The sequence below is a fragment of the Miniopterus natalensis genome, chromosome 2, assembly GCF_054644295.1.
Source record: "Miniopterus natalensis isolate mMinNat1 chromosome 2, mMinNat1.hap1, whole genome shotgun sequence".
NCBI lineage: Eukaryota > Metazoa > Chordata > Mammalia > Chiroptera > Miniopteridae > Miniopterus > Miniopterus natalensis.
Window position 1 is genome coordinate 167,370,950 of NC_142082.1, and position 13,256 is coordinate 167,384,205.

The 13,256-nt window shown below is 46.9% G+C and overlaps 1 protein-coding gene across 1 annotated transcript; it reads left to right on the forward strand.

Moving 5' to 3' along the window:
- The first annotated feature begins 2,085 nt into the window (after positions 1 to 2,085).
- Positions 2,086 to 11,665, forward strand: C1R (complement C1r). The gene is made up of 11 exons (XM_016221739.2): positions 2,086 to 2,193; positions 2,876 to 3,104; positions 4,314 to 4,506; positions 4,827 to 4,973; positions 5,075 to 5,271; positions 5,551 to 5,698; positions 5,809 to 5,930; positions 8,161 to 8,239; positions 8,605 to 8,760; positions 10,056 to 10,130; positions 10,606 to 11,665. Coding segments are annotated over exons 1-11 (2,115 nt in total). The 5' UTR covers positions 2,086 to 2,191; the 3' UTR covers positions 11,373 to 11,665.
- The last annotated feature ends 1,591 nt before the right edge of the window (positions 11,666 to 13,256 follow it).

The window sequence follows — 13,256 nt, forward strand, 5'->3', positions numbered from 1 at the left end:
CACATGCCTGGGTTGCGGGCTCCATCCCCAGTTGGGGGCGTGCAGGAGGCAGCTGATCAATGACTCTCTCATCATTGATGTTTCTATCTCTCTCTCCCTCTCCCTTCCTCTCTCTGAAATCAATAAATATATATATATTTTAAAATGACACGAGTTTCTCCCTACCAAGGCAAAAACATATACCTATATCTATATATCTCTATTTATATATCTAGATATAATTATAGATACATCCACAAAGGGAAGCCTACCACTACTTTAAGGGAGAAAAATCTCCCCCCAGATTCAAACCCCAAGAGGAATGGACAATGTAGGAGACAATGTCTTCAAACACTGGTTTTAAAGCAAGTGCCTGAACAATCTGCATATGGCAGTTTCTTCTTTCCATTCTCGTTATAAGTCAAGGGCATAAGTCAAGTGTGTAATTAAAGGTTATTTTGAGTGGTTGGGCAGAGTGGAGGTTGGGGTGGGATGGAGCTAATGAGGTCCAGGTTTGTCACTTTCCAGTCAGGTGCATACTACCAGGACAGAACTCAGAATCTGTAAGATGGGATAGGAGAGGTTCAGCTAAGACTTTCCTTCTGGGAACACCTCCTCCTTCCCAGTTTCCTCTGCCATCCTGCCCCCACCATGAACACACACACACACACACACACACACACACACACACACACAAACACAAACACAAACACAAACACTGCTGTCAGGATGCTAATGTGCAATTTGCTAGACCAGAATCTCCCTCTTTCTTGTCTCCTGATCTGTCCTTATTCTTCTGCCCTATCCTTTGTCCTTCCTGACCTGACAAGGCCATAGGTCATGTCATGGGTAATGCCACGGATCAGCCCTGCCGTAAGATTCATTCCTCAGCTCTGACATATAAGCCTGCTGGAGAAGCCCTCCAGACCTTAGTTAATCTTGCATCTTCCATGTGCCAGCTCTCTAACTATATTCAGTGATGACTTTATAGCTGCCTAACAGGGAACTGCCCCATCTTCATGAGTCCTTGCAATCCATTGCCTAGGGAAGTGTCTGGCATCCTAGGTAGGTTGCCCATTAATGATGAATGAGTGAGTGGGTGCAGGGATAGAGGAATTAATCTAATACAGGAAACAATCAAGATACACTACAAAGGCCTCAGAACTCAGAGGCCTGCTCTGCAGACCAGCTTCCCTGTGGAATACAGTGCCATAGGGCACTTGAGCCATGGAGAGTTGATGAAGAAAGGCTCACTCGAAGAGCAAGCCTTTAAAACAGGACACTGTGTCCTGGTGGACAAGAGAGACAAGAGCTTTCCTCCCTCCCAGGGATCTGGTTTCCTCTCAAGTCATTATTGGTCCACAGCCACTCTGTTCACCTAGCCATAGACAATCGTGACCCTCAGGGGATCAGACTCTTGACAAATGCTGAGGAAAAGAGACTGTCTCTACCACTCCACAGCTGCCCTTGCTTCTCTAGGAGCCAAGTTCATTGGCAGGCCTGAGTTCATTGAGGTGGAGAAGAAGAGTCTTAAGACAGACCCTAGTGCGGCTTTGGCGTCACCCTGACAGCCTGTTCTGTCTAAGTGTCATTCATGAGTGAAGTAAGCCACTCATGCAGGGCCCCAATGCAACCAAACTCCATTCTCCTCTTTCCACACCTTTACTGCCCTCCTCTGCCCCTGTCACATCCTGGGCATCAAAACCCTGGCCATTCCTGGACCAGGGCTGCTGGGTGACTAAAGGCAAGACCAACTGAGTTAGTGGAAAAGGGCAGTCCAGAAAAGAGTCCCCTCAACTGTGATTTCCACTGCACTTTGGGTTGGAGCCTTGTAAATACAGCAACAGTCCCGAGGAAAGTCTCTGAAAAAAGGGAGAATTCAGATCAGATTTGGAAAACAAGAAGTCTGGGCCCCCAACGAAGTTTTTCCTGTCCCTAAAAACTGACCCTTTCCCCATGTAGGCCAGCAGGTGGCACCACCATCAGGGAATTCAAAAACAAAACTAAATTAAAGTGGGAACAGCTTTTTTTCAGTTTTGTTTATGCAAATGGTTCGTTCCCTACAACATCCCTCCGGGAAAGGCCTCCCTTCCCCCTCCACAGTCAGTCCCTCCCTCCCCTTCCCTCCTCTACATGACCGCTCTCTCCTTCTACACAGAGTGGATGAAGACGCTGTCAGGAGAGTGCAGGATCCAAAAACAGGACTTAAGAAATGTGAGTAAGGCTGATGGGGACCAAGGAGGGAGGGAGAAACCAGAGGGGAGAGCCCTGGGCATTCAGGGAGACAAGAACAGCCTCTGCTCCCGATATCCCTTATCTACTCCAGTGTGCACATGCATGCACACTCAAGCACATACTCCCCATCTCTCCCCTGAGGGCAAAACGAGACCTCAGACATGTAAGGTGATGCCACATCCCCTTCTCCTTCTCAGCTCGTAGCAGGAGAGTGCCAAAATGGGGGAACCCACTCTGCCCAGGAAGGGTGTCCTCTGTGTGGCACTCCCTACTCCACAGGCAGTTTCTCCCTGAGGTCTTTGCTGAGCCTTTGGGAACCCTTTCAGAGAACCATGACTGGAAACCCTCACCCTCAATTAATTGGTCCCAAGCCAGCCTTGTTCCAGGAATGGGGGAGGGAGAGTAATGGGACAGGGCAGGGGAAAAAGATGGAGAGAGAGGTGAAGGCCTCGTGATGACATCTGGACTGGACTCTGCCCGGGGGGAGGAACGACCATGCAGCAGCTGCAGAGACCAGCCTCCCTGCTCCACCCACACCCCCCTGGAACATCTGTGGGTCTAGAACGGGCAGAGAGGAAAATGCCCAGCAGTATGACCATCCCATCCCCCACCCCTGTCATTGCCCAAATAGCCCTCTGGATACTCCCTTTCTTTCTGGCAGGTGGCTTTTATACCTCCTGGTGTCAGTCCTGTTCTGCAGGCTGGGAGGCTCCATCCCCATCGCTCAGGAGCTCTATGGGGAGGTGACTTCCCCTCTGTACCCCAAGCCTTACCCCAACAACTTTGAGACCACAACTGTGATCACAGTTGCCACAGGATACAGGGTGAAGCTCGTCTTCTGGCAGTTTGACCTGGAGCCTTCTGAAGGCTGTTTCTATGACTATGTCAAGGTAGGAGGTCAGGTTGGGAGGGCAGAGGGAGAGCTGGGTGGCTCTGGAACCTGAGGATTTGTTCTCTAACCGCTCTGGTTAGCACTCCCCATCTGTGGACACAGCCCCAACCCTATAACAGCTGATGGCAGAGTGGAGTTCTGGGAGTCAAGTGATGCCATGAATGGTGTCCACCAGTTTTAGAGGCCTTCATTGAGCACCATGGGGGAGAAACACAGAGGAAAGAAGGTACAATCCCCGCTCTCAAGAAATTTACCATCTACAGGAGTCAGAAAACACTTCCCCAACTGTTTCCTTGCTGGGAGTCTTTGAGAAACAGCTGTGCCTCAGTTTCCCTGTTTCCATGAAGAACATCACCATGCCAGCTGCTTCATCAGGAACACAGGAACATGGGGAACAGAAATGTGTGTGGTGGTAGCTCAAGCATAGTCTTCAGGAAGGACAATGGACTCAGTCCCCTAACCACCATAATAACCAAGGGTACCCTCCCAGTCCCATCTTCCTACATCCAATAAAAATGAGATTCTAGATTCAGGATTCAAATAGAACCTACGCATGTTGAATTAATACCATTCCCAGGAGGCTGTGATAGAATAACATGAAAATGATACGCTTTCCTAGTCCAGAGGACTTGGGAGGTTTGCAGTGTTGAAGGGAGGGGTCTTGGCGGCAGGGATAGTGAGGAACAGGGTTAGGGAAAGGACACCTGCTTTTGACAAGTTCACTAATCATGAAGCAAGAAATAAGGGAAGCTGGGTGATGCTCGCTGATGCTAAGGGCCCGAGGCTCACATTCAGCTGTGTGTCAGGAGACCCAGCCAGATGTGAACAGTTTGAATGAGGTGAGGTCAAATAACAAGATAGAAATTAAGGTTCTGAGAATGAAGGAAAGAGAAAGGCTGGGTAGACACAACCAAGGCCCCAGTGGATCACAGGCATGGGAGAGGGTGGGAATGAAGAAGGTGCTGGGGGAACATAAACAGGGAAGGGCCACAGGAGAAGGTGAAAAGGGTTAGCTGATGGGAGACTCAGGTGGACAAATGAAAGTCACCTGGGGAAGTCTGCAACGGCCAGAACCCAGCGGGTGGAGACCATTCCAGAAGTGGAGCATTATTCTCCTTGGTACAAGAGAAGGAGGACCATCACTGACTTTCCACATGGGACATGTCTCAACAGCCCTTCTTCCTACCCCTTGTCCTTCCTCCACCAGATCTCTGCTGATAAGAGAACCCTGGGGAGGTTCTGTGGGCAACAGGATTCTCCACTGGGCAACCCCCCAGGAAATACAGAATTTATATCTGAAGGAAACAAGATGCTACTGACCTTCCACACAGACTTCTCCAATGAGGAGAATGGCACCATGATGTTCTACAAAGGCTTCTTGGCCTACTACCAAGCTGTGGGTGAGTGGTTCCCGGGTTCCCTTTTTTGGGTCTCAGTCATATTGAATGGGGACTGGAAAGAGGGAATCTTGAATCCAAAGAAGCAGGAAGCCTGGCCTTCCTTCTTTTTCCCCTCAAAAGAGCTCTATCCAGAAAAGGCATGCCAACCTGGGCTCTGTCTCCATTGGGTAGTTCCCAGAAAGCATTAGAGAGGCCTGGGGTCCAGGTGGTTAGGAGCTGACTTGGTCTTATGGCCTCCGGTGAGAGACAGCTCTGAGCCCCACGCCACTACAGAAGTCCCCTGGCAGGAATTTAATCCTTCCTTCCGGAATCTCTTCCAGACGTTGATGAATGTGTTTCCCAGCAAAATGCAGTTAAGGAGGATTCCCAGCCCCGGTGCCAACACCTTTGTCACAACTATGTTGGCGGTTACTTCTGTTCCTGTCGTCCAGGCTATGAGCTTCAGAAGGATGGACATTCCTGCCAGGGTGAGGTTGGGTAGTGTGGGAGGGAGGCAGAGGCTGAACAAGGGCTTGCTGGGCCAGCCAGAGAGTCTCCTGGTGACCTCCTCCCGGCTCTGCTCTCACAGTTGAGTGCAGCAGTGAGCTGTACACAGAGCCAGCAGGCTACGTGTTCAGCATGGAGTACCCCCAGCCCTACCCCCCTGACCTGCGCTGCAACTACAGCATCCGAGTGGAGCGGGGCTACACCATCCACCTCAAGTTCCTGGAGCCTTTTGAAATTGATGACCACCAGCAAGTACACTGCCCCTATGACCAGCTACAGGTACAGCCATCCTATCCCCAGAGAGACCCCACCCTCTCCTTCCCAACCCCACTCAGTTCTTTTTGTCCCTACTGCCTGCTGGATCCTCTGACCAATTGGAACAGGAGTGTCCAACATCACACATGGGCTGTGCTAGCTCCTACACAAAAGGAAGTGGGTCCTGGGGATCCCTTTTCCCCTCCAGTTGAAAACACACACAAAGCAAGATTACCACTACCACCCTGGCCCTATGGGAAGATGTCTGCATTGGAGAGATTACCCTCCCTCCTATTCCACCAGATCTATGCCAGTGGGAGGAACATCGGCGAGTTCTGTGGGAAGCAAAGACCCGCTGACCTTGACACCAACAGCAATGCTGTGGATCTGCTGTTCTTCACAGACGATTCGGGGGACAGCCGGGGCTGGAAGCTGCACTATACCACTTCAAGTAAGGTTGCCCGAGGGCCTCCTTCACTGGCCAGCAATGGGGCAGGATCAGGGAGGGAGAATGAAGGTAAGTGGCTCTGAAATAAATGTGCCCTCTGGTTTCCACCACAGTCATCAAGTGCCCGCAGCCCAAAACCCTAGATGAGTTCACCATCATCCAGAACCTGCAGTCTCAGTACCAGTTCCGTGACTACTTCATTGCCACCTGCAAACAAGGCTACCAGCTCGTTGAGGTAAGAGCCCAGTGCTGAAAGAGAGAGAGCTGGCCCAGCATTCCAGGAGGAATTCAGATGGATGGACCCACAGCAGATTTAGGCTCAGCCCCAGGTGGAATCACAGATGTTAGAGCTGGAAAGGTCACCTGGTCTACCAGTTCTCAAATTTGACTGCACATTGGAAACTCTTAGAGTTTAAAAAATACTGACATCTGGGTCCCCTGCTAAAGACAGATTCTATTGGTCTGGAGTGCAGCCGGGACATCAGGATTACTTAAAACTACCCGGGTGATTCTAATGTACAACCAAGTTCAAGAACTACTGATCCAGCCTAATAACTCATTGTAGAATTAGGAACTGAAAAGTCAGGGGAGGAAGTGAAGTACCAGGAGTGACTCATTTGACATCATAATGATTTTGAACAGCAGGGACCTGGACCTAATCTTCCTCTTGCTCCAGGGCTTTTTATGCACATGGGTGGTCTCAACCTGGGCCCACCATCCTGTCCTTCACAGACTCAAAAAAGAATGTGGTTTTATCCATTGACCAATCTCACAAAAGCTGGTAAACTAAAGTGCCATTTTGAAAAACATAGGCTTGGAGTTAGCCTTGGCCAGGGACCCGGGACTGCACACCCCATCTTTGTTCACTAGATCCACTTGGAAGGCCTAATCAGAATCAGAGAAGGGACCTTTGGTATGTCCTTAAGTAGTAGTTATTCATTCAACAAATATTTTAAGTGTTTGCTGAGTGTCAGGCAGGGTTCTAGATGCAAGAGGTACAGTAAAAAACAAACAAACATATTCATACAGCCTTCATGGAGCTTACATTTGACTGTTGCATCAAACTGAGTTAGCCAGGTGAACTTGCACTTTACTGCAGGATGCCTCCAGCTACATCATGAAGACTGGGTGTCCTGGGTCCAGAAGACTGGACATACTCTTTGCTCTGGTTACAACCTCCCCTTTTCTACGCCACACCCACACTTACCTTGGCATTTATCATTCACAGAATTTAAAGCAAGTCACACAGTATCTCACATTATTTCATTCAGACATCCTAGTTTTCATGCACATTCTCTTACACTCTTTTCTAGGGCTAATACTCTAGGATGGTTGTTGGTCTTAATAAAATGCATTTTTATTGTCCAAACACTTTTCATTTCCAAGGCAACCATTTTCTTGCCTCTTCCCTGCTATCTGCTCAAGTGCAACAGCACTTAGCACATCAGCATTTCAAGCACCCTGGAAAGTGACTGGGCTGCACCAGTATTTCAGGAAAGACTCTAGCCCTCAAGAAAACTGCAATCTAGGAGAGATAAAGTGATGCAGGCGTAGTCCGGCAGGGAATTCCACAGGGAGAGCAACGTGATTCTACTTCAGGGAAGAGTCTTCTGTTTCAATGCAGAAAACACACAACCAGGCTTTGGTTTTTTTGTTGTTTTTTTCGTTTTGTTTTTAAATATATCTTGATTGACTTCAGAGAGAGGAAAGGAGAGGGAGAGAGAGAGATAGAAACATCAATGATGAGAGTCATTGATCGAGCCCACAACCCGGGCATGTGCCCTGACCAGGAATCAAACCCGGATCTCCTGGATCCTAGGTCAACGCTCAACTGCTGAGCCACACCCGGCCGGGCCAGGCTTGTTATTTTTTAATTTGTGAGATTCAAAACTAATTTAAAATTGAGGGGAGCAGTGTTGGGGGCTGGGTAAAAAGAGTGAAGGGATTAAGAAGTACAAAATGGTAGTTATAAAATAGTCATGGGAATGTATAGTACATAGGGAATATGATCAATAGTACTGTAGTAACTAGGTATGGTGCCAGGTGGGTACTTGAATTATCAGGGGAATCACCTTATAAATTATATAAGTGTCTAACAACTATGCTATACACCTGAAACTAATATAAATATCAACTATAATAGAAAATATTTTAAATTAAGTGAATAAATAAATAAAATTGTTGGGTTCAACTAGACCTCAGTGGAAACAGGCAAGAGTCTAGAGAGAGGATTATTGGGTCTGACAATTAGCCTTCTCCCTGACTTTCTCCTGTGTGACTCAGTGCTCCCATGTGTAATGCTGGTCTGAGAGGACTGGCTAAGGAGGATGAAAGAGCCACATCCACAGGGGCTGAGGTCCGAGATTTTGAGAGCTGTCTTTGCACTGCCTGCTATGTGGGAAAGGGCAGGAAGGGAGCTGCAGTGCCTCCTTATAGTAATGGCACCTCTACATCTGTTCAAACAGGGCAACCAGGTGCTGCTTTCCTTCACAGCTGTCTGCCAGGATGATGGCACATGGCATCGTGCCATGCCCAGGTGCAGGAGTAAGTGACAACTCAGATGTGTCTGCCCCTAGGGATCTCCCACCCCTCTAGCTTTGGGGACCTACGCTGAGAAAGGAAGCGGGGGCTCTGGAAGTAAGCCTCTTCCCAAAAGACCCTCCCCTTGACTTGTTCTTTGAAGCCTATGGCCCATCTCAGGAACCAGGCAACCCTCATCTCAGCAGGATTGATGGTCTCTACCCAAAACTGATCTTTACTCCACCCAGTTCCCATCCATCCCAAATACCCACCACTGACCATATTTCTCTAAGTTTCTCAGCCTGTTCTGTGGGTAAACAACTCACATTTATTCCACTGACGTTCCAGCCATCATTATCAACTCTCATACGGCCTGTGTTCTCTCCCAGTCAAGGACTGTGGGAAGCCCCAAAGGATACGTAATGGGGCCTTCATGTATATCACCACAAAGAGCGTGAACACCTACCAGGCCCGTATCCAGTACTACTGCAATGAGCCATATTACAAGATGAAGACCAGAAGTGGTAGCAGCAAGTCCGAGCAAGGTAGGGGCCCATGCAAATGGCAGTTTTTCCCCTCTATCGTCTCAAGACATCTTCTGAGATTTCTGCCAGTACCCTAGGGAATATATAATAAGGTATCTGCCCAATACACTGGCTTCAGGGCCTTAAAGTACAGTGCACTGTACTTTAGTAGTGTTGAAGAAGGAAGCACCTGAGTGACAAAGAAAGACTTGAATCTCATAAATAGTCAGCTTTCTCTCACCACCACCATCACCATGACTACCCTCTTCACCAACACTGCCCCACCCCCATCCCCCCACACACCGCCACCTTCACCTCCACCTCCACCACCATCACCACCACCACCACCATCATTACAACCATCACCATTATCACAACCATCACCACCCCCACCCCCACCTCCACCACTATCATCACCACCATACCACCACTACTACCATCACTACCATCACCACCAATACCAATAACAAGACACCACCATCACTACCAACACCACCACACAATCACCACCATTACCACCACCACTACCACTACAGCTATATCAGTGGGACCTCCCCCAGCATTCTCCCTACATACCCCTCAGGCTGATCTGTTGTGATAGTCTGCATTTAGGCTTGCTGAATGACTCTCAAATTCATCTATGGGTATCTTTAAAACTTTCTTTAAATGAAAGAAATCACATACTTTCTGGTTTGAAACAGGCAAAAAAAAAAAAGGAAAATTCTTATACATGGTATTATTTAAGAGCTGGGCTTTGAAGTCAGGCAACCCTTACTTTGCATCTTAGTTCTGGAACTTAGAAGTCCTTTGACCTTGTGTAAATTATGTAAATTCAGTTTCCTCATTCTATAGAATGAGAGTAATAATGCATGCCTGCAAGTGTCACTGTGGTACTTAAATGAGATAATGCTGATAAAGTGCTTAGCAACAAGCTGTGGTGCATTGTCAGCAATCCGAAATGTAGCTACCATGGCTATCTACAACCCGCTATGAAGAAACCAAGACACCTAGTCACTGGTAAGATCTAGATACACTCCTCCCAGTTTTTGTGTCTTCTTTCACAAATAGGAATCACATCAAACATATAGTTAAGTATTCTAATATTTTCACGTAACATTAGAACAAAAATATATGTATGAAACCTCGTCACACTTTCGATGCTCCACTCATATGTTTGAACCTTGTCCTTGATTCTTGCCTATGCTGGTTCCAGTTCTCCCCTGCCTCTGCCCAACACACTCAGTGCTCATTGACCTCTGCCACGTGGTTTCCCTGCCCACCACCTCCAACCTGATCATAGTCCCTTCTCCCCCAAGGGATATATACCTGCACAGCCCAGGGCATTTGGAAGAGTGAAGAGGAAGGAGAGAAGATTCCTCGGTGTTTGCCAGGTGAGTGGAAACCCTCTGGAGACATACTTGCTGACTTTTGCAACCCTGTAGGGCACCAGAAAAAGCATGCGCGAAGAATGGAGGCAAATTGAGTGGAGAGACACTCCAGCTTGAAGTTAAAAATAGACATGAGGAATAAGAGAAAAAGAGAGATGTCCCAGGAGAAAGGGAGAGAGATGCAGAGAACTGGACGCAGTCCTGACATACCAGCGTTTTCACTGAGCAGACAGGAAATCAGGATTAAAAACAGCGACAACAACCAAAAATAAACAAAAAAACAGGAAGAAATAAACAAGAACAAGGAGAACAGGCTGACCATAGGCCGGAGATGAAGCTGTTGGGATGGGAGGAGAGTGAGGAAAGGGCCCAGAGCTAATAAGAGGGGGTGAAAGGGGACTGACTGACTGACCACAGGAGGAAAGAGGGGTGGGCCTGGAGCTGACTTAACCCTGCCTTCACTGTCTCCCTTCTCCAGTGTGTGGGAAACCCATCCACCCTGTGGAAGAGAAGCAGCGCATCATTGGAGGGCAAGAAGCCAAGATGGGCAACTTCCCCTGGCAGGTGTTCACCAACATCTATGGGAGAGGGGGTGGAGCCCTGCTGGGCGACCGCTGGATCCTCACAGCTGCCCACACCCTCTTCCCCAAGGAGTACAGCTCGCAAGCCAATGCCAGCATAGATGTGTTCATGGGCCACGTAAGCGTGGAAGAGATCACAAAACTAGCAAACCACCCTGTCCGCAGGGTCCACATCCACCCAGACTACCACCAGGAAGAGTCCCACAACTTTGAGGGGGACATTGCCCTCCTGGAACTGGAAAATAGTGTCACCCTAGGCCCCAACCTCCTGCCCATCTGCCTCCCTGACAACGAGACCTTCTATGAGAGGGGACTCATGGGCTATGTCAGTGGATTCGGGATAAGGGAAGATAGGCTCGCTCATAATCTCAGATTTGTCCGTCTGCCCATGGCTCAACGAGAGCTATGTGAGAAGTGGCTCCGGGATAAAAACAGGAAAGACGTGTTCTCTGAAAACATGTTCTGTGCTGGGGACCCGACTCAAAAGCAGGATGCCTGTCAGGGGGACAGTGGAGGGGTCTATGCAGTGAAGGATGCGAACGACCGCTGGGTGGCCACGGGCATAGTGTCCTGGGGCATCGGGTGTAGCAGGGGGTACGGATTCTACACCAAATTACTCAGCTACGTGGACTGGATCAAGAAAGAGATGGAGGGAGAGGGCTGAGCCCACAATTCACTAGTTCAGAATCCAGAGTGTGTAAAAAAGAGTTATTTGACTAGTTGTTGATAACCACTAAAAATCCATATTAAAATCACTGATGCAGAAAAACACTGTGTGAAATAAATTCTCTTTTCTATAATCCCATCCACATTCTTCATCTGTAACAACCCAAAGGTCACCTTTCTTTCCTCCAAGGATTGCAGAATACACAATCTCTAGTTACCACTGTCCTCTTCCATTGTTTATACCTTTGGGTAACTGTGTAAGGCTCTTTCCAAATAAAATTTTATGAGAAATTCCAGTGTGTAAAATGAGCTAAACACCATATTTAATCAATATAAACATATTTAGTAAAGTCATATTTTAAATATTTTAGGATGGCAATAAGAGTAACTAAGTTTATGCACATATTTACAATTATAGTTGTAGATCATTTATTTCTGTATTTTGTTTTAATGTTACAATATGAAGAAAATTCTGATTTTCCCACATGCATAGTTATAAATATAACAGCTTTTTTAACAGCTCGCCTTCTAATTTCTATATATTAGTTAAGAGAGGAGTGGTGTGAAATTTTTGTTTCCAAGTTGAATCATTAACAATATTTCTAAATAACTTATGTTCCTTAAGACACATTTAAAGTCAGAGAAGGACCCAAAATTTGAGATAAGCATTGTAAGTATTTATAATTGAACAATATCATGATGCTATTGCACAGCTGACTCTCCTGGACTTGTCTGAATAACTTTACATGAGCTGACACACACAGGCCTGAATTTAAGAAGACCAGTGCAGAGTTAAAACTTTCCGAAGTCCCCTGGCCAGGTAGCTCTGTTGGTTAGGGCATCATCCTGATACCCTGGTCAGGGCACATACAAGAAGCAACCAATGACCCTGGCTGGTGTGGCTCAGTTGGTTGGAGCGTCATCCCATGCACCAAAGAGTCACAGTGGTTCAATTCCCAGTCAGAGCACATACCCAGATTGCGAGCTCGATCCCTGGAAGGGGAGTGTACAAGAGGCAACCTGTCGATGTTTCTCTTTCTCTCTCTCCCTTTCCCTTTCTCTCTCTCTAAAATCAATAGAAATATATCCTCTGGTGAGGATAAATAAGTGAAATAACAAACATGTTTCTCTCAGTCTCTCAAATCAATAAATTCATATTAAAAGAAAAAAACCTTCCCAAGTAATGACGAATTTTTAAGTCCAGATGCAGGTCCACAATTCCTTATCTGACCCTCAGGGCCAAGTGCTCTCCAATATTCAAGATTTTACATATTTTGGAAATGTAATATACCATTATGCAAGGTCCCCAGCAAGGTCTAGGGAAGTATCCTATAATAAAACAGATAAACAATTCTTCTGAAAAACATTTGAATATCCACGTTTATGCAATTAAGACTCTAAATTGCAACCATTGATTCAGGTCAGGTTTTGCCACTAACTAAAATAAGTTTTGGGGCCAAACTTATTGAAACACTTTCAGTTTTTAAGAGCACTTTAGATTTCAGGATTGTGGATTTCAGAAGTGTGGACTTGCATAGGCAGAACTGACAGGCAAACTTTTCATATATTCTATGAAAAAGCATACACAAGTGGTATGCAATACATTTGAGGAGCGTATGTTGATTGCACTTTTTTTAATGGTTAGGAATGTTTTCAGAAGTGAAGCACCTCCAGGATTCTAATGAACGTGGGAATGGAGTGGGTGGAGGAGATGGTGGTGGTAAAAACTAAAACTAAAACAAAAAAATTGAACTATATTTTGTCTAAAGTTCCTGGCAAATTTAAGATTCTAAGACCCTTGTCTTTATTGTGATCATCAAAGGTGACCCAGGAGAGTCCAATGACTTCTCGGACCTTCTTGTTTCCCACTCCCCTCCCCCAA